This window comes from Mercurialis annua, linkage group LG1-X (assembly GCF_937616625.2).
Source record: "Mercurialis annua linkage group LG1-X, ddMerAnnu1.2, whole genome shotgun sequence".
NCBI classification, from domain to species: domain Eukaryota; kingdom Viridiplantae; phylum Streptophyta; class Magnoliopsida; order Malpighiales; family Euphorbiaceae; genus Mercurialis; species Mercurialis annua.
In genome coordinates this window covers 46,701,748-46,726,610 of record NC_065570.1, presented here as the reverse complement: position 1 = coordinate 46,726,610, position 24,863 = coordinate 46,701,748, and the positions used below count along the sequence as shown (strand labels likewise).

Genomic DNA, 24,863 nt, shown 5'->3' with positions numbered 1-24,863 from the left:
CAACAATGAAAATTTAACAATCTCTAAATAAAAATGAGTATATAAATTATTAGCGTTAACAAATACACTGAACTTTCTAGCTGATAAATTAGAACTCCGAACAACAAATTGTGAGAAATGAAAACGTACCAGTGCCGCCGTAGCCGCATTCACCACTGATCGACAAACCCTGTGCCGCCGTAGCCGCCTTCACCACCGATTGACAAACTTATCGTCGTTGTAGCCGTCTCCACCACCGATTGACAAAATCATCGCCGCTGTTACAGGCGATTGTTGAGGGAGAGAGCAACTCAGCTCGATAAAATCAATTCCATGTTTTATGTATATCTCATCTTTTTTGACCAAAAAAATGGATAGAACAAACTCATATAAGAGATATTTGTTCAAATAAACTCCCAAAATCGTAAGAATAGCATATTACCTATCTGAGAAGAAGAAGTTGTATTCTTCAATATATTAAATGGTAGAAGTATAAAGAAAAATCGTAAAAAAGAAAGGAAGAAGAAGATTGATGTATTTTTGTAGCGAGACATGCGTGATCGTAATAGTGAGATTATTATGGTGTTTAGCCGTGCTCCGTGTAATTTCCTCTCTCTTTTTCCTACCACTAGCTTACTGTGAATAATTAGGTATACAAGTCTTTAAACTTCTAATGAAAGAATATTCATGCTTTTGAATTCGGTATAGTCCATTTGGTGCAAATAAATTGTTTTTCTAATGGAAAAAATTAACGGAGCTAGTCTAAAAGGTTGATGTTCACCCATTTTATTATTTTGATAGTCGACTTGTAGGGAACTAAAATTTAAAAGGCAATATTCATACGAAAACTCCTTTAGTTTACTATTTTTATTCATAAAGTCTCTATATTATTTGTTGTTGTCAAGTCTCTGTACTTGCTAAGTTCTAATTATAACACCCTTACGTAGATGGAAGGCAAGTGAAGCCCGCTCTCCGTTAATTAACGGAAGAAGGCGATGTGGTTTTGAGCCAGATGGGTTCACTATGATTAGGTTGTTGTATGTTTGTGGTTAGCATACTGGTTTTAGAGGAAAGTGTGAAGAAGAAAAGGGAAAAAGTTCTATTGAGGTCCTTTTATTTTATATGTATTTTATTCATTATGTATGAGGACTGAAAGTTAAATAAATCATGCAATTTTTTTTATACTCTCATATAACGGAGAGTGGGCTTTACTTGCCATTTTTCATCCACATAAAGTGTTATAGTTAGAATATGCCAAATACGGGGACTTGACGAACAAAACAATAGTACATGGATTTTCTGAACAAACGTGGTAAAGTAGAAGGGCTTTCGTATGTATTTTGCCTATATAAAAATATAAATATTTTTTCCATAAAATTTTAAGGGCATGTCTACCTATTATTAATTTTAAATACATTAAATACTAAATAAATTTAATGTCAAAAATACTTCAGAATCTTTAAAAACGATCAATATTATATATATAAGGAAAAATAAATTTAAATTAAATATTTAAATAAAGTTGCAACCTTTCAAATATAAGAAATAATTAATATTATTTTTGAAATTTTAATGAGTAGTTGATTATTTTATATATAATGAAAGACTAATTATTTCCAAATTTATTTTTTAGTTATTAGCAGTGTTATTAAAACCGAACTAGATTGGCTACAGGACTAAATTAATTGGGAAAAATTATAGAAAATTCTAAAAAATGGGAAAAAAATATAAAAATATGTACTTTTCAAAAAGTATACATTTAATACATAAACCATTTACAAAATTACGAAATAAGTCTTCATTTTTTACATATTGTATTAGAGATGTATAAAAGATGTATCAGAGAAGTATCAATATGTATCAAATATATATCATAAATATTTTTTATAGTAAAAAAGTATGTAAATTATGTAAAGTTTTCTAATTTTTAGATAAAATTAATTTTTTTTATTAAGTATGTATTTTTGTAAATTAGGTGATTTTTTTATGATAGTTATGTAGTTATTCCCATTAATTGAAAATAAGCTGCCTATGAAGTCTAACTTGATATTAATTTCTAAAGTAAAATAAATAAGAGTTAAATCAGTTTTACTATTCAAGAAGATAGACATTCATTTTTTTAAGGCTAAATCTGTTTTAAGGTCCTTCAACTATATATTTTTGGTTTATTAGGTATCTTAACTTCTATTTGACTTTTTCGGATTTTTAAATTTTTATTTTTTTGGTTCATTGGGTCCTTCAACTTTTATTTGCCTTTCTCAAGTCCCTAATTGTTTATTTTTTTAGTTTATTGGGTCCTTAAATTAATTTTCGTTTAAGGACCTGATGAATTAAAAAACAAAAGTTTAAGAACTTGAGAAAGTCAAATAAAAATTGAGGGACCTGATAAACAAAAAAATGAAAGTTTAAAGATTTGAAAAAGCCAAATAAAAGTTGAAGGTTATTGATGAACAAAAAAATAAAAGTTTAAGGATCTTAAAATGAGTTTAGCCTTTTTTTAATTTTAAGATATCAATTTAAATTTAATCCTTATAATATTTATTTTTAAACTTTTTTAAATTTAAAATATGTTTACGTTGACAATGAAATATGCAATGAAAAAGGAAATTAAAATTGAATTATACAAATAATAAACATGCATAATTAAAAAATTAAATCTAAAATAAATAGAAAGTGTAAAGGATACATGATGTCTGGATTGTTGTTTATCAAAAATAGTCTACTCTAATTATTAGAGGGGGTTAGCGGGAATTAATATTAGACATTTTTTTAGTAGGCACACTGTCTGTGAGTGCTGAAGGTCGAACCCTCAACCTCATACACATATTATTAGAGTTTAGCCTATTGGGCTAAGCCTTCAAGTGTATGATGTCTGGATTATTGTTGAAAAGTAACTTAATATTTAATCTTTTAAAATTATATTTTATTACTTAATTTAATTTTTTAGTTTATTATTTTATATTGTTGAGAGTATATTTTATTTTACTTTAGTTTTAATTATCAAAAACATCTCTTAATTTTTTACTTCTTATAATTGTCTTATTACTTAATTTAAATTATTAATTCATTATTTTATATTGTTGAGAGTATATTTTATTTTACTTTGATTTCAATTATCAAAAACATCTCTTAATTTTTTACTTCCTCTTATAATTGTCCTTTTTTCAATTTTTTTTTCTTTTAAAAATATTTATTAATTACAAATTTCAATAATAAATTTTAAAAATGTCTTCATTATTATCTTTTAATGTAATTAGTGGAATAGAAAAAATATTTATTGATATGTGAACTATTAGTATATCAATATAAGATTATTTTGTCTTTTATATGCAATTTTAAGGGTTTTATTATTCGCCGCCCCTTTTTACTTAACACCGTCCCTACAAAAGACATTTTCGCCCTTTTAGCAAAACCAAAAATAAAAAATTCTCTCAACTCATTCGAACAAATATGCAAAATGTCGATTAAAATGACGGACAACGATTACAATTCGTCGGTTAACAATTATCGACGTTCGGAACAAAATTTTTCCGATTTTTCCGAAATAATTTTTTTTTTATTTTCTAGAGGAACGTCCTGGAGGGACATCCCTCCACAAGGAGAGACATCCCAGAGGGACGTCCCTCCACAAAGAGGGACTTCCACATGGGAAGTCCCTCCATGTCCTTTCTTGTGGAGGGACTTCCCATATTTATGGAGGGACGTTCACCGGAGACGTCCCTCCTTGTGGAGGTATGTCCCTCAGGGATGTTCCTTTTAGAAAATTAAATAAAAAATTTAAAAAAATTGAAAAAAATTATTTCCGAACGTCGATAAACGTTACCCGACGTATGAAAAAATATTAAGGCATACTACTAATATTCAGTAAATATTAAATCGATTAAATTTTTAAAATAACTAAAATTACAAAAAAAAATTAATTATATATATTTTTTTAAAAACCCGGCTGCGACGTTTCCGGTCGCAGCCGAAAACAGTCACGTAAAATATGGTTTTAGTTTCAATGGATTGAGTGGTTTTAGTTTTGTATAGAAATAGGGAAAAGGACAAAACGGTAAAGTGTAGGGACGGTGGGTAGTAAAAAAGGGCGGTATTTAGTAATCCAGAATTTTAATGACCTTTTTAATATATATATATATATATATATTGTTAAAAATAAATAATTAAAAATAAACAGAGGAAATAATTGTTTGTCATTATCAATAAAAATTTGAGTCAAATATGTTGTAATGGTTTTATTTTAAGTCTAATTACTTAAAAGTCTCCTACTTTATATATTTTTTTGCGTTTACTCTGATTTAGGAAAAAATTTAATTGTACCCTATTTTGGATTTTTATGTTTCACCTCTATCCGAAATACTAAATTGATCCCTTTTCATGTGAATAATAGCCAAAATAATTCTTCATATTTAGTTTATATTAATAAATAATTAAAAATGAACAGAGGAAATAATTGCTTGTCATTATCAATAAAAATTGGGTTAATTTCATATAAAATCACCATCTTTACATGTTTTTTCATTTTAATCACGTTCTTTAAAAAGTGTCAAATAAATTCACCACCTTTCATTTGTTTGCAAATCTATCATCGATGAGTAAAATTTGATGTCTTTTTTCTTTGAAATAAATATTTTAATTTGACTAATGACCTATTAACACACAAAATACATTCCTCTTACTCTTTTCTTGTTGATTTTGGTTGCCGAGTCAATAAAGATACACTGAATTTTCACATTCGTGATAGATTTGCAAAAAAATAAAAGGTGGTGATTTTATTTGACACTTTTTAAAGGACGTGATTAAAATGAAAAAACATGTAAAGGTGATGATTTTATATGGAATTAACCCATAAAAATTTGAGTCAAATATGTTGTAATGGTTTTATTTTAAGTCTAATTACTTAAAAATCTCCTGCCTTATATTTTTTTTGGCGTTTACTCTGATTTAGAAAAAAAATTAATTGTACCCTATTTCGGATTTTTATGTTTCACCTCCACCCGAAGTACTAAATTGATCCCTTTTCATGTGAATAATAGGCCAAAATAATTCTTCATATTTAGTTTATATTCTAATTAGATGTTAATATTATTAATTCTACAAAGACACCTTTTTCTTCAAAAAATGCAACTAATAATAATTATTTATTTATCCAAAATAATAATAATTATTTAATTTATATTAATTATTAATAATTTGTTTAAATAAAAAACCGTAAAAAAATAAAATTTATGTATATTTTTTAAAAAAAAATATTATGGTTCCCTATTCGAAGTAGGAGCACGAGCTGCTCCCCCTTTCATGGAAGGAAGAAGCAGCTCGGTTCCTTCCTTCCATGGAAGGAGGAGCTCGAGCAGCTCCTCCTCCATTCAAACAAATAATCATCTGGTCAAATTTATGTTGCCCGAAAACAGGAATGCTTAAACAAAGAACATTGAAACAATATATTTTACAAGAATATATTGTAAACATGAAATTTCAGAATCTCAAAAACGTTTTTGTAACCAGAATGTAGAATCATAGAAAAACCATAGATTATCACTTCTAAAAAATCATAGATAAACACTAAAAAAAACACAAAAAATCAGTAACAAACACCAAAGAAACATTAAAAATACACTAAGAAAAAAGTGAATGAAATTTGAGGGAGCAGTTAGAGTTGATTACGTAATGAATGGAAATGCAGGGATTACCTAAGAGAAGGCATTGTCATCTGGAGGATTGATTGAACCAGCTCATGTGTTTCAGATTTCTGTAATAACATCCAGCCAAATTTCTATCATCTGGCCAAATTTCTTCATGATCGACTTCAGGCAGAGGCCGCGCAGCTGAAACATAACATGATAAGAATTATGCATGTTAATTTCTTGAATTCAATTTAAATTGCAAGTTAATTGAATTCAACTTAGTTAATTCCAATACTGATTGCAATAAAAAACCGTGAAAAAAAAGTAGAAGATAGACTTACTTAAAGAATGGTTGGAGAATAGTTGAGGGAGAGGATTAAAGTAACTGTAGAAGTGAAGCGATGGCAGAGAAATTTTCATTTTTAGGGTTTTGGAGAAGTTCTAGAAGCTCTAAGCAGTATAGCTTCAGCTGCGTTAAAACGCTGCTATTCTGTAATTCTGACGATTATACTGATTCGTCGCCGTCGTCGTGTACTCCCGTGAGATTATTAGAATCTTTCTTATAGGTCCGATGCCTCTCAATCCGCAGTAGCTGTATCCGAATAAGAGAAAGGGCAAGCTAGGCCAGCTGGTGTAGGGTTCTCGTCCTACAGACCCCATTTCGGTGCCATTGCAGTGCCCGATCCGTAAGCTGCACCCGCCTCATTCCTGTTCGGTCTTTGGTCTACGCTCTTCGCTTCCGAGGGAAACATTTTTTGTAAATTATTAATTATTGATTACAAAAGTTTAATATGGTTTTCTATCATTCGGCCAAATTTCTTCACGATCGATAGCGGCGCTGCTGGTTGAAGAAAGAGATGGAATTGAAAGAGATGAAGAAATCAAAGATCATACTATTCTTGTAGCTGTTTCGTCGGATGCGCCAATCTTTCTACCTCCTCCTCCACCGTCGACATCCATCGTGTTCTATAAGAATTGAAAAGTGGATCTTTCAATTAACAGACGTTAAACGGAAAGTTAAAATGAGAGAGTGGAAGGTTATTTTGATATTAAATCTGAAAAACAGGTAACTCTAGAAAATAAAAAAAGTCACAAAATAGAAGTCAAAAGTTATAAGGTAAAGTTGTAATTAAATTAGAACAAAGGATCATTTTACCCCCCGAACTTGGCACAAAGTATCAAAAACGTCCAAATTAGCAAAACGGGATCACTTTTACCCTGAACTTGTCAAATTTGGTACAAAAACACCCCTCCCCACTCTCACCTAAGAGAGTGAGGCACACTCTCTGGTTTTGGAGGTGGTTTTTTTCTCATAGGTGGTTTTTAATGGTAAAAGGTTTAAAATAATCCTAATTCTTTTAACATTGTATAAATTAGTCCATAATAATTAGAAATAATAATTTAATTTTAAAACTTTACATATCAAAATTATATTAATTAAAAACATAAGGAACCTTTTTGCACTTTTTATAAAAAAAATTAATTTTTTTTTTAAAATTTTGATGAGCAGCTGCCGGATTCCGGCAGCTGCTCATCTTCAGAGACGAACTGAGTTCGAGACGAACTCAGTTCGTCTCTGTTCGTCTCTCAGATGAGAGACGAACCCTCATCTCTCATCTGAGAGACGAAGGTTCGTCTCTCATCTGAGAGACGAACTGGGTTCGTCTCTCAGGACGAACCCAGATCTGGGTTCGTCCTGAGAGACGAACCCAGTTCGTCTCTCATCTGAGAGGCGAACTGGGTTCGTCTCTCAGATGAGAGACGAACTCTGAGTTCGTCTCTCAGATGAGAGACGAACTCTCAGTTCGTCTCTCAGATGAGAGACGAACTCTCAGTTCGTCTCTCAGATGAGAGACGAACTCTGAGTTCGTCTCTCATCTGTGAGAGACGAACTCTTCGTCTCTCACAGATGAAAGGCGGCTCAGATGTCGGGCGGTGGTGTTTTGGGTTCCGGCGGTGGTGTTTTGGGTTCCGGCGGTGGTGTTTAGATTTTTGGTGGTGGTTGATGGAGGTGGGGGCTAGTGGTGATAGAGGTAGAAGAAGATGGATTTTAAATTAATTAAGATTAAATATTTAATTAGATTAAGTTAATTAGGGTTAATTATTTGAAATTTAGAATCTCACTCTCCAATTAGGGTGCCACATCAGCATAGGGGTGTTTTTGAAACGGTTTTGCCAAGTTCGGGGTAAAAGTGATCCGGTTTCGCTAATTTGGACGTTTTTGATACTTTGCGCCAAGTTCGGGGGGTAAAGTGATCCTTTGTTCAATTAAATTACCGAAACATGTATTATGAGAAATTACCACTAATAACTTTATCAAATGCTTAATTTTTGTATTTGTTCTAAATTATTAATTAATTTGTGGCGGAGGGACATATCTTTTTTCCAATTCAATCAATAAATTGGCAAAAATCTAAAAGCTAAATTGATTAAAAAAAGAGGCAAATCAGAGCAAATATAATTAAATCTGATTTGACCGATTTTGACTGCCTTAATCTGAATTTAAATCAATTAAAACATAAAAGCAATTAACTTATTAAATTAAGGGTTAATTCCTAAAAAAATCACGAACTTTACACGAAGTTTCATTTTAATCATGACCTTTAAAAGTTGCCATTTAAAGTCACGAACTTTCATATTGTTTCAAATTCATCATTTCAATGTATTTTTATTAACTAAATTCTTCACTAAACCATTAATAACAGACCCAAATTATTAATAAACATCAAATCTTATTATCTTTTAGTTAGAGTATTTAGGATTAGAAATTTTTAGTCAGATACAATACACTGAATTTTACTTTGATGATAGATTTGAAATTAGGCTTAATTACTTAAAAAAACCCCACCTTTAATCTTTATTTCGTTTATACCCTGACCTAGGAAAAATGACACATATACTATTGACGTTGTCTTTTTGTTTCACCTCTACCCTCAAGGTATTAAATTGACCTTTTTTCTATTGAAAAAAGTGTAAAATAATCCTTCATTTTCAGCATATATTCTAATTACAAGTTAATTTTGTTAATTATACCAAAACACCTTCTTCTCTAAAAAAATTCACCTCATGCTTTTTAATTAATTTATATTAGTTATTAAAAAAATTAAAATTTTAAAACCGTTAAAAAATAATTCAATTCCGACCTACCACCATACTCCGATTTAAAACCCGCTATTCAACAAAAAAATAAATTAAAAAAATTCAATTTTCCGGACGACCGCCGGAAAGAGGAGCAGCGCCGCTGCTCCTCCTTCCACCGGAAGGAGACTGTTCCTCCTTCACGGAAAGAGGAACTGATCGTTCCTCCTTCATGGAAGGAGGAACATATCGTTTCTCCTTCCATGAAGGAGGAACAGATCTGTTCCTCCGATCGTTCCTCCTCCTGAAGGAGGAACAGTGTTCCTCCTTCCATGGAAGGAGGACGGCGGCGACGGTTTAAAAAAATTCCGGCGGCGGGTTTCAAAAATTCGGGTGGCGGAGGAAGTCGGATGGCGGTTCGATTTTTGTTTTTAAATAAAAAAAAATTAAATTTTAGGACTTATTTAAACGTTTTTAAAGATGAAGGGTTTGTTTGTATTTTTATTAATTGAAAAAAATATGAAATAATCCTTATATTTAGTTGTTTTGAATAAATCATTTTTTTTTGAATTTTGGGATAGAGGTGAAACAAAATCACAACATCAATAGTATATGTGATAATTTTTCTAGGTCAGGATATAAACGAAAAAAAGTTAAAGGTGAGGGTTTTTTAAGTAATTAAGCCTTGAAATAAAATGAAAGTTCGTGCCTTTAAATGACAACTTTTAAAGGTCATGATTAAAATGAAACTTCGTGTAAAGTTCGTGATTTTTTTAGGAATTAACCCTTAAATTAAAATAGATATAGACTGGTTAGTTCGTCCGATTGAACTAATTTTGACCGGTTAAACCATAAATGGCGACCCATCCGGCTCCGTTCAAAACAATGCATTAAACTTTCGAAAATATTTTGTTTGTTAGAGAGGAAACACACAAACGAAACTGTCATTTCTAATCAAAATCAAAATATTAAAAATCAAAAAATTGTTAATGGCGATGGAGGAGCAGAAGCTCCTCATCTCACCATTTTCAAAGATCTCAATTCTGTTCTTCAGGTACTCTCTTTAATTACAGTTTTTAATTAATCAATAAATTACTTTACGAAAACTTCAATTATCTGATCCTCGTTTAGTTTATGTTAATCTGAGCTGATTATATTGCTGTTGTTGCTTTTTAATCGGATTGATTTTATATGTTATGTTGTATTTTTAATTTAATGTTTTCCGATTATTAGGATTTTAATTGGATATGATTTGATTTTGTGTTTGTTATTCTGCTACATTTTTGTTTTTGATAAATATTTTATCTGTTAGGTTAATTATTTTTTTCTGTTTTGGCAGTTGTTGTAATTGTTTCTCAAGTTGAGATTTGTTTTTGTATTTGTGATGGAAAAATAAGGGAGGGTATTGGTTTGTGGTGAAGTGTGAAAATAGGTTAATGTCTTGTGGTGGAGGTGGAGGAGGAGGAGGAAGAGGAGAGGAGAAGCAATGGAATTGTGGAAAACCGGGATCAGTCAATTTGCAACGAGTTGGTTCAATTGTTCGCGATATTGGAGACCCTTGTTTAGCTCAATCCACAATAAAGGTTGTTTCTAGTTTTTTTACCTGTAAGATTACTCTCTCACCAACCATTTTTTTTTAATTCGTCTCCTTTAAATTTATAGTAATGTTTCTTTTCGACTCTGTTAGATTGTGCTTGTTCAGTGATTTGGCAATTTGAGCCCCATTTCTATTGTCATTCTGTGCATAAAATTACTAGACTTTTGATGAGGTTTTTGATGTGAGATTTTTGCCATTTTACGCTCTCAAGGGAACAAACTAGAAAGAAATGAGTTAATTTCTTATTAGTTGTTGAAATGGCGTGGTCAGTCGTGTCTCTCTCTTTCCCTTATCCTCCCCCTAAATCTATTCATAAATGCAAACAGTTGTTTTCCTTTTGAGCAGAAATGCAGCTCATGTATATTGGCTGGTAGGTATTTTCTATATGGTGAGAGATAGTATAATTCCATAACCATAGGAAAAACAAGATTTTGTGAAGCAGAAGTCTTATTTATATAATAACGGCTCGACGTTTGTATCCGTATTTTATGATATCATTAGAGTGTTCTATGCCAGTTTGTTTGGATTCAACTGAATTTGGTGTATGCTAGTATCATAGAGATGATAGAGTGTCCCTTGGGAATCCTAAGATATGCTTTTGGAGTTTGTATGATTTTTTCTTATGCAAACAAATATGAAATTTTTCTTGTGAAGTTCTTATATCATATTCCATGATGGGCAGGTAAGCAGAATGCTTAAACCAGACAAGTGGCAAACAACTTTTGATAGTGATGGGAAAGTTTCTGGTTTTCATAAAGCACTCAAGTTGATTGTTTTAGGGGTATGTTTTTTCACCACTGCCTTGTCTGTGATATTTTTCTGCTGTTCATGTTATAGAATTTTTGCATTCCAAAATGGAGTTTATCCCTCTATTTTTCTGGGCAAGGGTTCATTTTTTTCTTCCTACAAATATAGAACTAAGATACTTGTTGCTGACTCTCATAATTACTCATAATCATCACTTGAATCCAGTTAATATTGGTGTCCTTTCATATGCTATTTTTTTTCTGAAATAATTTAACATGTATCACAGTAGCTTTTCATGTAAGCAATTCTAGTATTCTTCAATCAATATCTTTTGGATTTTTGAATATTGATATTTTCCATTTGCGGAAGTTCTAGCTTTACCTGGGTTATGGAGACCCTGAGACTAAAATTGTAACTGTATTATTTTCTTATATATAGCCTGTATCAATACTGAATTTAAATTCTGCTTTTCTGAGGGTAACAATTTCAATTATGGGCATGTATTTTTCTTAATTCCTTAGTGAATCATAATTATGCTCAGCATTTTAAAGGAAACATTTGAAGTAAAAAAAAAAGGAGGGAGAGGGAGGTGATCTTTGTTTAATTTGACTTGATGGTTTCTATAGGGACTATGGAATTTTTGTCTTACACTTACTATATAGTATGCATGCTTACTCATAGTAATTTCACCAATAAAGATATCTAGGGAGGTCCAAAATGAGAAATTTCCTCTTACAATTTCTGTCATTATCTGTCCTACAGTTTTAAAAGAAACAAGCAACAATGGTAAAATATAAACCTTCCTAGTCCATTCTGTTATCCTTCGCTTTACTCAACACAGGCATAGTTTGCAGTATGTGTTTAGTGAGTGATAGGAATAATACCTGGGAACAAAGGTGTTGCTTGTACCAGATGTCTTGAAGAGTTCTTGCTTCCAGTATGACACTGTCTCTACTATCATTTTTTTTTTGGGTAGACTTTATAAACCTTGTCATTAGGGTAAGTTTCTATTGCTGTACTTATCCCTTTCTCAGATTCTTATTCTTGATATTATTTGTAGAATTAGAAAGGAGCGCACAGAGAACAAACTGTTGATATTTTTGGCAGCTTCAAATTAATTTCTAATATATCTGAATGCTGCAAGTATTATTTTATTTGAATATTTTGTTAAGTGTGAAAAGAGTAACATCAGTTTAAGGTATGCCTTTGTGCTGTTATTGCCTGCTTGGCAATATTTAGTTTTGTTTAGTACTATGAAATACGTCTGGGAGTCTGCATCCCTATAATAATGTATATATGTTAATTTAGGGGTTGGTGGGTGAAGGTAGCCCTTTTTTTAGTTTAATTTGAAGTTCCAATCACATTTTCTACTTTAGTATATTAAGTCTGGGAGTCTGCATCCCTATAATAATGTATATATGTTAATTTAGGGGTTGGTGGGTGAAGGTAGCCCCTTTTTTAGTTTAATTTGAAGTTCCAATCACATTTTCTACTTTAGTATATTAGTGGGCAAAATTTGTGAAATATCGAGTCAAAATGTTTGGGACATGTTGAATGGCTCTGAATGTTTGTGATAAGACTACTTAGTTAGCATTTTTTGATGTAGTCTGAGTCGTTTGAGCTTCTATTTATAGGAGTTTGCAAATTTTACTTGCCTTGAGAATTTGCATTTTTGGATTCAGAATCTAATTGGTGCTCAACCTTAGCTTATCATGCCAGCTAAGCTAACCACACCTTAGGATTATGTAATCTTTCTTATGCTTCAATTTGTAACTTTAATGTTGTATAGTCATTCTAAATGATTGGTCAATTTTTACCTACCCTCCTTGCCCACTTGTTCACCTGTTCTTTATGCTTGGATAAGTAATCAATTAAAGCTTAGTGTAAATGACATTACTTATTTCAATGTCTTCAATGACTTTCTCTCTATATTACCTCTAAAAGATCATCCTTTCTAGTATGGTAATATCTCTCATATTATTTCATTGACTTTATTTTATATGATAGGGTGTGGATCCAGCTATTAGGCCAGAAGTTTGGGAATTTCTACTTGGTTGTTATGCCCTGGGAAGCACTGCTGAGTATCGGAGGCAGCTGAGAACATCCCGGAGGTCTAACATTCTTTCTATTTTCATTTGTTTTTCCGTATTAACTTGTCATTTAAGTGCTATTTGCCTTCTCTGTTCAGCTTGCATATAAGTTAAATGGCTTAGATTTTCTTGGTAAATCATACTCCCTCCCTCCCGTAAAGATAGAAAAAGTAGTATTTTTATAAGAATTAAGAAACTCATTAATTATACTTATTTTATTAAAGTATTCCTACAATACCCTTTAAAAATTTAAGAGTGAATTATTATGAAGTCACTACATTAAATGCTCATACAATAAAATTATGAGGATAGTTTCATAATTTTATTTTAAATTAATAATAAATATGGCTACTTTTTCTATTTTTATGGGACAAAAAAAGTGGCCACTTTTTCTGTTTTTACGGGAAGGAGGGAGTATAACTTTTGTTCTAAAGCAACTTGATTTCCTAAACATGGATAATAATGGTCCCAACCCAAGTACTATGATATGAATAGTTCAATGTTCACTGCATTCCTCTATGCTTGTGATGTGAAATTTTGGATGCTTAAGATTATAATGTTATTCGAAAGAATTTTTTTATCTGAACTCCATGATTTAACGTTATTTTTTTTTTAAATCTCTGAGTTTGGTTTGCTTTGAAGAAAAATCATAACTTACTGATGCTGTAGCAGTTGTGTAAGTCCTTCTGATATTTCTTTTTCAGTTTTTTTTTGTTTGTAAGATCTTAACACAAAAACCATCAGATTTTTGCTATATTTTTCATTTACTTCAATTTATGTCTTCTTTTAATATCTGTCTTTCCTTTTTGTTTCTTGCTGTCTCTCTCTTTTACTTGCTCTCTACCTTCTTATCCCAGTCTCTCTTCTCAATAAACCTCTTCTCTTATACACCTATTGCCTTTGCTCATCAATGATAAAACAGCAGAGAGAAGCATTGCCCTTGAGACACTCTGCTGTGGTGTTGTATTATTTCTTCCATCCTATTGGTTTCATTCAAGTGGAGGTACAATTGTCCTCTTTCTGGTGATGCCTTCTTAGTCATAGATTGTCAAGCCAATGTACCTTTATAGACGCCTGTGCGCCTTATCCTCACTTGTGTACTCATGTATATTGTATACCCGAGTATTTCCAGAATGTAAGGAGAGTGAACTAGTGATTTCTGTTCCTTTTTTGATCAAATATCTCATGTCTGATTGCCCTTTGGAGTTTGTAATACTTTGCTTAAATATGATAAATGACATCTTAGATACTTAAGTATTTTATCCGCCTTTTTTTTTAAGGCCAAACTATTTTTTAAATCAAACCTTTGCGTCTTTTATCAATTACGACCAAACCTTTGTATTTTTTCAATCATGTCCAATTTGAAAGCTGTTTCTGAAATTATGACCAAAGCTTTTAATTTATTTTTTAAATTCAAACCTTTGCTTTTTTTTATCAATTGCGACCGAACATTCATAGTAACTAGTTTTAGAAGTTAGACTAACATTTTTAAAATTTGGTCGTAATTGATAAAGGATGCAAAAGTTTGGATTTAAAAAATGAAACTCAAAGTTTTGGACACAATTGCAAACAAATCTTTCAAATTGGACATAATTGTGTAAATTAAAAGGTTTGGTCGTAATTGATAAAAGACACAAAGGTTTGGATAAAAAAGAAAGATAGGCATTTTTTGAATGCCCATTTTAAATGTCTCATTTTTTGGAAACGTTTTAGGTTGAATTTCCTGTTTTGCCCTTATTATATTTTTTAAATTAAATATTAATACTTTGGACACAATTTACAAGATAATCATTAATAAGGATTAATAAGAACAAATGAATATAAATTTGTATTTCCTTAAAATGTGTGGAAAACATATTGACCCTTTAAAATGGAACAAAGGGAGTTTTTTTTTATTGGGTTAAACCTGTCATAGTTTCCGCATTAGTGTAAAGCTCTCTGGTTTTATTTGATGAAATAGCTGAAATGTTTCATGCAGAGAGCGCTACAAGGATCTGATACAACAATGCCAAATGATGCATTCAAGTGTAGGAACTGGTGCCCTTGCATATGCTGTGGGATCCAAAGTTATGGATATGAGAACATCATCCAAGGATGACAGCAAATTGGAAGCTAAAGTCGAACATAGACGTGCTTCTGCTGATACTACTAACAAATTAGAGAGATATAGTGATTGGAATAATAGCTGTACAGAAACATCATATGCATGTGATAGAGAGAGTTCTAGTCATTCTGGTGAGCTTGTCAGTGTGAGGGGAAGTGTGGAAAGTGCAGCATATGATTCTTCTTGTTTTTTACCTACTTCTATCCCATATAGTAGTTCCCCTGAAGGAGGGGGTGAATCCCTTGGATCACGATATGTAGCAGGGAGTTATTTAAATTTTCCTTCGTTACCTGTTACAGATTTATTTAATCGGGGAGGAGAAGATACAGAGGATGGTATTGTGCATGATATTGAACCTTCAACACTACCAGAATTGAGTTTTAGAGACGATAAAATGCACAGTTTTCAAATTAATAACAACATAGATCTAATTGTCGGTTCCAATGGTTCACCATCTAACTATGTTTCCCATCACATCTCTGAAATTGAAATAGTTCATCATGATGATCATGAACCTATAATAAGGTCAAATAGTCAGTATAACAGAAAAGAAGTAGTGAACAGATTGAGAATATCAGATGCTCCAGAAACACCCATGTCAAAGGTAACATCACAAGAAAGGACTACTGGAGAAGACAGAGTAACTGAATGGCTTTGGACATTGCATCGGATAGGTAATATGATTATGCATCTATTCACATTGTAAAAATAGTATACAATTTCCTTTCCTATTGCTACATTTTAAGCTACCATTATCTCTTGTTTTCAGCTGTTGATGTGGTACGAACAGATAGTCATCTTGAATTCTACGAGGATAAGAAGAATATAGCTAGGATGTCTGATATCCTTGCTGTCTATGCATGGATTGATCCTGCCACTGGTTACTGTCAAGGTTGTGGCATTGGATTGTTATGTTTTGTTACTAAACCATATATGGCTATGCAATCATTTTTAGAAAAAACTTATATTTGTGTTAAGTTCTCATCATCTGTTCATCTTAAACATGAAGCTTTCTTCGGTTTTCTGGCTTTTTAGGTATGAGCGATTTGCTATCTCCTTTTGTTCTTCTCTTCGAGGATGATGCTGATGCATTTTGGTGCTTTGAGATGCTTCTAAGGAGGACGGTATGTACAAGTGCACACCCTGTTAGCTATGTAAATTTATGATCTCTAATTTGTGGTTTTACATCTCTCTGAAGTTTCCTTCTCTGCACCTCTACAGCGTGAAAATTTTCAGATGGAAGGACCAACGGGAGTGATGAAGCAGTTGCAAGCATTGTGGCATATCTTGGAACTCACAGATAAAGAAATGTTTACACATTTGTCACGTATAGGTGCTGAAAGCCTACATTTTGCATTTCGAATGCTAATGGTTCTTTTCCGTCGGGAGTTATCTTTTGATGAGGCTCTTCAGATGTGGGAGGTTTGTAGACTTTAGTCACTGTTCTTGCATCTTAAATTTCAGCAAATTGCCCTGTTGGTCAAATATATATGTACCTATTACTGGAAACAATTTGTCTGCAATTGTTTTTTGTTTGGACCATTAGACACTATCAGGTTATGAGTCCTTAACTTTTATTGATGTTCTAATAATCTAGTTGCATATTCTTATGTAGTCTGAAAATTTGTCAGATATCTCTTCGAAGCTGTTTGCTTCCCTTCAAAAAGCATAATTTTTTTTGATCTTCTATTTGGCGGATTTGCCTCTTTCCTCATGTCACCCTCTTTAATTCTTTATCCTTTCCTGAAAATTTATGATTGAGCGTAATTTGTTGTTTTGATGCACCAACTTAATGAAGAACAATTTACATTGTTCCAAGGGTATCCATACCTTATTAGTCACCAGGATGTGGGGTGAGGTGGGCTTGTTGTTTGTGATATTCATTATTTTTTTCTCAGTTGTATAATGAGTTGATGGGGCTTAAGATTAAGTGGAAAAGAGGGATAACATGATTACGCAGAAATCTACAGAGTTCTTCCACAATTTGAAGTTTGTTGCTAGTTATAGCTCCCTATAAAGAAATGATCATGTAGGACCCAATTATCTGGAAAACATGTTATGGTGACATTTGCAAATGTGGTAGACCGCTAGACGGTAGAACGCTAGAGATCATAATTTAGAATAATAGTACTTGGATCGGTATATTCGAACATGCTTGGTTATTTATGTCAAATCCATATGAAAAGACAAAATATCTGTATAACAAATAAAATGACTGTGAGTTCAAATAAATAAAATAAAATGAATGAGCTGTATAATTTATTTAAGGAAAATTCTTATCTAAGCCGGTGTATTACAACCGACGATTGAATTATAAAGAATAGATTAAATTTGTGAGTTGCATGTTAAATCCTTATTTTATTAACATTTAACAAGGTGCCAATCATCCAACAGCTGATGTATGCACACACAGTGTAAGTAAGAATTTCTCTTTATTTAATATGTTAAGTTGTGAAATGGTATGACCCCATCAACATTGACCCCATTAACATTGACCCCATTAACATGGCTACAACTTGATAAAATGCTTGATTTTGATATGTTATTTGTTTTTTCCTTTGTTCCTAGGTTTTTCCCTGGAGCAACAAATTTACATTTAGAAGTTCAAATAGGCTTAACAATTAATCATGCATCTCGGGGCACACTGAGTAGTTCATTTATATAAAAAGGCTATAATGGGTAATAGTTATTGTTTGCCAGCTAGAATAATTATTCACGTTAAGAGGAATTCAAATGATAAGTTAGGATTCCACCTGCATTATTTATTTGTGATTGCATCATTTGCATGTGCATGATGTGTATGATATTACTGCCTGTTTAGACAATATTAAAAGCAAGGTGAACCTAAAGTTGCTTTCTTTTTCATGAATTAAACATTCTCGCTGACAGGTAGCATAGTTGAAATCACAGGTTCTTTTTAAATTCTCTCATGATGACCTGTTATTACCTATGATGCTTGGAAAATTCTTCAGATTGATGGTTCTGCATGTCAAAAATTAATCTTTAGAGAATATTCTCCAAGGTGTTTTGGGGCTGTTTCCGTGATTTATCAAAACTAAAAACTCATTTTTAAACCGTGTTGGGTTTCCTAAATTTTTAAGGAAACAGTAAAAATAAACTTAAACAAAGAATGGAGAAAACCAATGTGAAATACTAACACAAATAGACACTTGTTAGAATGGAAAATTTGAGCACTTTTTTTCCTTTGTTTGGAAGACTTTATTAATTGTTTGGTGTTTAAAGTTTTACAAATACAAACACACACACACAAATCTCTTTATTTCAAAAATATTAGCATGTTTCTTCCACATTTCTATTTAATTTATTTTTTTGAAAATGCCAGTTTTCAAATTCCCCCATTTCGGCATTTCTGTTTTTTGTAATACATAAGTATATTTCCTCGTCTTGGTATTAGCCTAGTTGAAGAAATCTATAAAACTTTAAATGATAGGAAATTGTTGACCTCTTTATCTCTCTATTTTGTGTTGATTAGTAAATTAGAGATGTTTCTAGTTGTGCATTTTGAAGAGCATGATTTCTTAAACTATTCTATGGAGATGAGAAATAGTAATAAATTATGGCAGGTTACAACTTTCTGCATTTTTAGAGTTTTTGGTAATAACTTTGATTTTTGTAATTTCATCTTGAACACAGATGATGTGGGCTGCTGATTTTGATGAAACCTTGGCCTGTGATTTAATGGAGAACTGCCTGGAGGCACTGGTACTACCTCTTCCGAGAAATTCTGTACTGGAAATGGAAAAAGAAAGCATGGAAAATGGTAATGGTAGCTCAAATGACAGTTCACAAACAAAGGATGGAAACATTGAGCACCCTGTGCCTGAAAATGCTGCAATAAAGTCAGGCTCAGCTTATCCTTTTTGTGGTTTGACTAGGGGTTTTTGGTCAAGAAATGAACCCATGCAGATAAGTGCTGCAGTCTCATCAACTAAGAACGGGGATGATGAATTACCTGTCTTCTGCGTGGCAGCAATTCTTATTATGAACCGTCAGAAAATCATTCGAGAAACTCGCTCGATTGACGATATGATTAAGGCATGTGCATTATTTTGGAGTATATATGCTTGATTTATTCAGCATGAACTGGTGCCAGCATTTTTGTTTTCCAATTTGATTCTTATTAATTTTTACAAGGACATTTTTTACCACTAATCCTTGTTTATTCTTCTTTAAATTAATGGGACTGCACATTTTCATTAGCCAGTGTCTTCTTTAATTGTTCATGACTTTCTCTTTTTTAAGTAATGAATTACAAATTAGAATGGAGCAACATACTTGTTGCTTATGATTTATTTTACTGGATGTGTTGGTACAACAGTGGTATGTACTGCTTTGAAAAGAAAAGATTTTAATATAAAGATTCAAGTTCGTATACTCAAAAAAAATAAAGATTCAAGTTTGTAATATTGTTGCTCTAAATGAGTGCTGAGCAAATAAAAAATTGACCTGATCTTCTTCATGGACTCCATTAAGTTCTTATCTTCTTTAATGCTTTATTAAATTAGGATCAAGTTATATGTACTTTTTCTTTGGAAGTTCTTTTGACCATCAAGATCTATATATAGTGTGGTTGCGTTACTTGTCGCAAGTCAAAAAGAGTCCTGATCGTAAACGCACAAATTTTTTTTGGTTTACAATTTTGTTTATTTTCATGCCCTTAGTTGATTGTTTGCAAAGATGTGTGTAATATGAATTAGATTGGCATTGAGTCTGCTGAATTGAAATATGTTAACCCTTTTACATTGAAATTGCTGTAGATTTTCAATGATAAATTGCTGAAGATTCATGTCAGAAGATGCACCTGCTTGGCTATCAAGCTTCGAAAGAAGTATTTTTACAAGGTTAGATGCTTATATATTGAGTGATAAATACTAAAGCAGTTCTATCTCTAAAAGTTTTTTAGCTCCATAGTTTCTTTTATTTGAAGGAAAATATTATTTGTCATATATGCTTGTTAGGAGTTATATTTTTCTATCATGGCTGCTATCTAAAAGTAATTTTTGTCTGAACAGCTGATTAGAAACAGGAGTCCTTCATCTCAGAATGGTGACTAGGTTCCACCATTCTTTTAGTAATAGAAGGAAGTACGGTTTGTGATCCAAAGTTTGAGTTGCTATGCAGTAATGTGGAACTTTTACGATGGAATCTTTGCTGCTGCTGCCACTCAAACTCTTAGTTCAATTCTATGTACTTTCATTCTCTCCTCCATGACTTTTGTGAGGTAACTACTTTGTGGTTATGGTTCTGTTTTTTTTCTCTTGTTACCATTAAATGCCTATTCCAGAAAAGTTATGAAGTTAGGTTTGTACTGGTGCTATCTGGCATATGAAGTTCTTATGTCGCATGTGCATCCTTCAGAAACTAAATTGTCTGAAGTACTTTTAATGCACTGGCATCACTTTAGAAGTAAATCTAGGTTTTTATTAAATTAAATCAGTTTCTGTTTCGGACATGTGGTCTCTATCCAATTTTTAGTAATCATATGTTTGCTCATCTCTTGAAAGTGTCTGTTGGTTAGCCATGTTTCTGCTCTTTGCATAAAAGCTTATTGCATCAAACTTATAGGTTTTATTTCACAAAAGAAGAGAAGTGAAGATAACATGGAATATGTCATATGAATTAATCTTGAAAGCTAGGTTTTGTTTAGTTTTTTCAATCATTTATATGAACTACTACTAAAATGATTAATTGATAAAACCACTGAATGTAAGATCCTTTATTGGTATGAAATTCTTGTTCTACGTGAGCACTTCATACAATATGGGGCACTTTCTCAATTAAAGTTAGGGTGGGGATAAAGGTTACAGGCGCACTAGTGGTTTTGGGCCGAGTATAATGACTTGGTAACAGGGGTTACTAAAATTCTTGATTTGGCCTTATTTGATCTGCAAAAATTTAATAGCTTGTACACTGTAGACCTCAAGCTGCAAAACACATTATACCTCGACGAAAATTTAATAGCTTGTACGCTGTAGACCTATTATGTGTTTTGCAGCTTGATGTCTTTTTTGTTTTATAGGACCGTAAATTGGAGTTTGGTATTCCTTAATTTCTTTTTAAAATATCGAATTGTTTGATTAACCTGAATTGTGTGTCAGATCAAACTCTAGGGTTTATTTTTATTAACCTTGTTCAATAGAAACTTAATCAAGTTAATTTAGGACTATTAAATATTAGTACTTGTTAGGGAAAAGAGTTCCTGTAAAGGGGTGTTATACATGGGTCTTTGAGTATTTACAGTAATAGATAATCTAAACCAGATCTATATGTTTCTCTATATATTTTCAAATTTCTAGTTGCAACTTGCAATTTGGTGCATCAGTAAAAACCCAATGCGAAGTTAGCAATGGAATTCTAGTTTCTTTTCTGCTGAACTGTATAGCAGTTACTTTACATCTTGAGTGACTGCTCAATTATTTGAATCTGGATAATTGTCATTGATTTCAGATATCACACGTACAAGTAAAAATTAAAATTTGAACCTCAATTTTTTTTTAAGATTTTCAAAGTAATTTATCCTTGACCATTCAATTTTGAAATGTTTCAGTTTCATTGCTGAACCTTGATTCTGTATTCAATGTCATCCCTCATCATCATAGCCTAAAAACTTTATCCTTGACAATTAAACTTTGAATGTATTGACCAGCCCTACCAAATATTGGTAGGATTCACCAGTCCTAAAAAAAATGACTGCTGGTCAATTACAGGTGAGGTTTAGTGAACTAGAACAAATTGCACGAGTTAGCTCAAGATACTAGTGGATTGATCATTGGTTATTTTAGGGAATGAAAACCATCCTAAAATCCTGATTTACATTCCCAATTGCCAAATAAATGCTTTGGGGTCAGATAACTGAAATAAGCTTTACAAGCTTGTACAATACAATGGATTGGTAATTCACTATGCCACAATATATAATTGTATCTCTATTTATTTACGCAAGTTTATTTTATAGAATCTTAGTTTGGGGATGATTTCAGTATTTCAATAATTGGCATCATTTGAAATCTGGATTTGTTTTTTCATTTTACGGTTTTTTCTTATATCTTCTCCCCTTCATTTGTAGCAAGTGGAAGGATCAATACGTGCAGAGTTCTTTTTTGGTGCTTGTGGTTGCTGATAATTTAGCTGCTACGGATACTTCGGACAGGTTAGGCAAATACACATTTTATTTCCTAATTAGATTTATTTATACCATACATCTATAGAGCAAATCATGTATTGAAGATTTTGATGGGATTTTCCCTTATCAATACGAAATTTTAAAGAGAACTAAGACTTATTGGATTGAGAGGTCAAATGATCTTATGAGGGTCTAAATGTTGAAGATCAAATTTTAACTTTTAGTATTATTTTATATAAATTTTATATTGAATGGGAAAACAAATTTCTTGATGCTTTTATTCTTGGACTTTTTTGTCCAAGTTCTGTTTTGATGACAACTTTACCCTTAGGTATTATTCTGTTATTTCTTATTCGTGAAACGGCAATGTCTGCGTATCTCTCCTGTATTTCCTGTTAAAACATTGATATTCCCCATCCTATTGATTGATAGAGCAAATGACCTCCTCAAGTCTTCAAAATTAGCAGCAAATTCTTGTGCAATCTGTAGTGTGTCATTACTGAATAGTAGCTGCTGATCGACTCCAAGGACGGACTTGTACGATGAAACCCTCTTGTAGAATGACTCTGTGAATTTGTTGTTAGAACCAGAATCAGGGTTTAGAAACACCTGAGGATCGCTTTGGCCCTTTTTTGTTCTACGTGGACACAGCTTTCTCATTTCAGTTGCAAATGTTTTGTCCATGTACGGGTCTGGCTTTCCTGTACCCTTGAAATTGTACAACCGGTCCTCAACATAGCTACAGTGGGTTTGACCCAATGAGTGTCCCCCTGATATACATATGCACATGATTATTCTGCTGAAAATTTTGTTTATAGAAATAGAAGGTACATCACCAAATTAAGGTGATTGTAGGTTGATTTTTTGGTTGAACTTTTTCGGGGTGAAGTGAGATTCATACCTAGAAGGGTCACCAAATCCAGCTCATCTAAGTTTTTAGATTTGAAGTACGCCAAGGCGTCACTCAACGAGATGGATGGTGATGGGAGGTCAACTGATGCAGCTGTAGATGTCATTCCGTCTCTTCTTCCTGTATATACTGGATAAGATGGTGCACCTGCCTGTTGATTTATCGGATAATTAATTAGTCATGAAATCTGAAGGAAAATTTTCCTAGTTCCCGTGTTTTTTCATTTTTGATAAAGCAGATGATTTCCATATGTAATTTAGGGGAAAGTTTTATATGAAATATTCTTAAGATACCAAAGACAAGGAGGGTCTTACCAAATGAACTGCGTCCCTGGTTGCAAGATTAAGAATATCAGCACAGGAGACAACTCCTGGACATCGATCTTCCAGGACAGTTTTGATCTTGTCGATGACTACAAATCCACCAAGTCCCCGGTTTTGTGGTGCTGTCTTTTCCGAATTTGGTCCATCAAGTAGAATTGATGCATCACAACCCTGAAATTGTTTCAAACCAAGTGTTTTAGCAAGGAGAAACATGAACAGTTAGTTTTTATAAGTGCATGTTAATTTATAGGAAATTAGGAATAATTACTATCACCCCCCCTAAGGTTTAGGTTAAAATCACTGTTGCGGGTTTTAGTTGTCTAATTCCTAAATGTTGAGGTTTAATAATTTGAGAATACAGGGAGAAAGCAGTCATTTCGTCCTATAATATATATAAGAGGGAAGTAGGTTATACATACAGTAACAAAACAATCTGAATAGAGCAGACGAAGGAGCTTAGGAGTAATGCTCGTATCGTTCTTCCAAAACAACCCTACTTGATGCCTTATGTAAACCTCTGCTTCCGGGCATGTCGTGTACCGCTTGTAGTATTGCCACTTCAGTTTCACCGGTGGTTGAAGCGATGATGCTGCCTCCACATTACACAAGCTTAGTGCAATAATCAATAGTGAGAAAATTATCAAACTCTCCGATCTCTTCATCTTCTTCCCCAATATTTTAGCCCTTTAATTGCACTAAGCTTGCATGTAAATATATAAGTTTAGTTGATGGATACAGTATTTTGGCGAATGGAGATTTAGTCCTTAAATAGACTAAATTTTGGAGTTTATCCACGTGGATCACAGATGGAAGCCAGATTGGATAATTATGAGTTAATACATATTTTAGTGAAAAGGTAAATAATAAATTTTTGTAGTTAGATTTGAATTGAGTATGAAGGAAACGAGTGATAAATGTTTAATTAGGCTGTACACATGGACCAAGTTGTGTCTCAACATTCTATTACGTTATGTATTAATATGGCCACTAATTAGGGGTTTAAGCAGCAAGAAACGTGAATGCATGTGACCTTGACATTGGCATTAGGTTTTTCAAGTTTCACAATGCAAAATTTATGTGATCCAAAATTGTTTTAAATACCCAAAGCATATAATCTTTGGATTTCAATTTTATATATTTTGTTGTTGAAGTAATCGATAACCAACATAAGAAAGAGCGATTCAACATGTAAATATTATGATTATTAATTTTTGATTTTGCAGATCAAATGATGTTTAATTTTTCACTTGTTTCGACTTTTCTTTTA

General features: G+C 32.3%; 2 protein-coding genes across 4 annotated transcripts; one reads left to right on the top strand and one right to left on the bottom strand.

Moving 5' to 3' along the window:
- Positions 1-9,564: 9,564 nt before the first annotated feature.
- Positions 9,565-22,635, top strand: LOC130014573 (uncharacterized). Of its 3 annotated transcripts, XM_050357677.2 has the most exons (12): positions 9,567-9,735; positions 10,021-10,264; positions 10,961-11,059; positions 13,033-13,136; positions 15,094-15,893; positions 15,989-16,111; positions 16,255-16,343; positions 16,441-16,641; positions 18,874-19,275; positions 19,998-20,081; positions 20,253-20,461; positions 22,307-22,635. In XM_050357677.2, exons 2-11 carry the CDS (start codon positions 10,118-10,120, stop codon positions 20,292-20,294), a joined length of 2,091 nt encoding a protein of 696 aa, XP_050213634.1. In that variant the 5' UTR covers positions 9,567-9,735; positions 10,021-10,117; the 3' UTR covers positions 20,295-20,461; positions 22,307-22,635. The 3 variants fall into 3 exon arrangements, with proteins under 3 accessions (XP_050213639.1, XP_050213634.1, XP_050213641.1); XM_050357682.2 differs by lacking the exon at positions 10,961-11,059 and having other exon boundaries at positions 9,565-9,735; XM_050357684.2 differs by lacking the exon at positions 9,567-9,735 and having other exon boundaries at positions 10,159-10,286.
- On the bottom strand, positions 22,563-24,322 carry LOC126665022 (probable peroxidase 61). The gene is made up of 4 exons (XM_050357691.2): positions 24,016-24,322; positions 23,588-23,767; positions 23,265-23,424; positions 22,563-23,133 (listed from the first exon to the last, which is right to left on the bottom strand). The coding sequence occupies exons 1-4, from the start codon at positions 24,256-24,258 to the stop codon at positions 22,706-22,708; spliced, it is 1,011 nt and encodes a 336-aa protein (XP_050213648.1). The 5' UTR covers positions 24,259-24,322; the 3' UTR covers positions 22,563-22,705.
- Between the last annotated feature and the right edge of the window lie 541 nt (positions 24,323-24,863).

Bases quoted from the DNA above. Each gene is read 5' to 3' on its own strand.
- LOC130014573 (XM_050357677.2), top strand. From the start codon at position 10,118: ATGTCTTGTGGTGGAGGTGGAGGAGGAGGAGGAAGAGGAGAGGAGAAG. The intron at 11,060-13,032 runs GTATGTTTTTTC...TTTATATGATAG, and splicing joins TCAAGTTGATTGTTTTAGGG to GGTGTGGATCCAGCTATTAG. The intron at 13,137-15,093 runs GTCTAACATTCT...TGTTTCATGCAG, and splicing joins CAGCTGAGAACATCCCGGAG to AGAGCGCTACAAGGATCTGA.
- LOC126665022 (XM_050357691.2), bottom strand. From the start codon at position 24,258: ATGAAGAGATCGGAGAGTTTGATAATTTTCTCACTATTGATTATTGCA. The intron at 23,768-24,015 runs GTATGTATAACC...AAACAATTTCAG, and splicing joins ATTCAGATTGTTTTGTTACT to GGTTGTGATGCATCAATTCT. The intron at 23,134-23,264 runs GTATGAATCTCA...TATGTATATCAG, and splicing joins GGATTTGGTGACCCTTCTAG to GGGGACACTCATTGGGTCAA.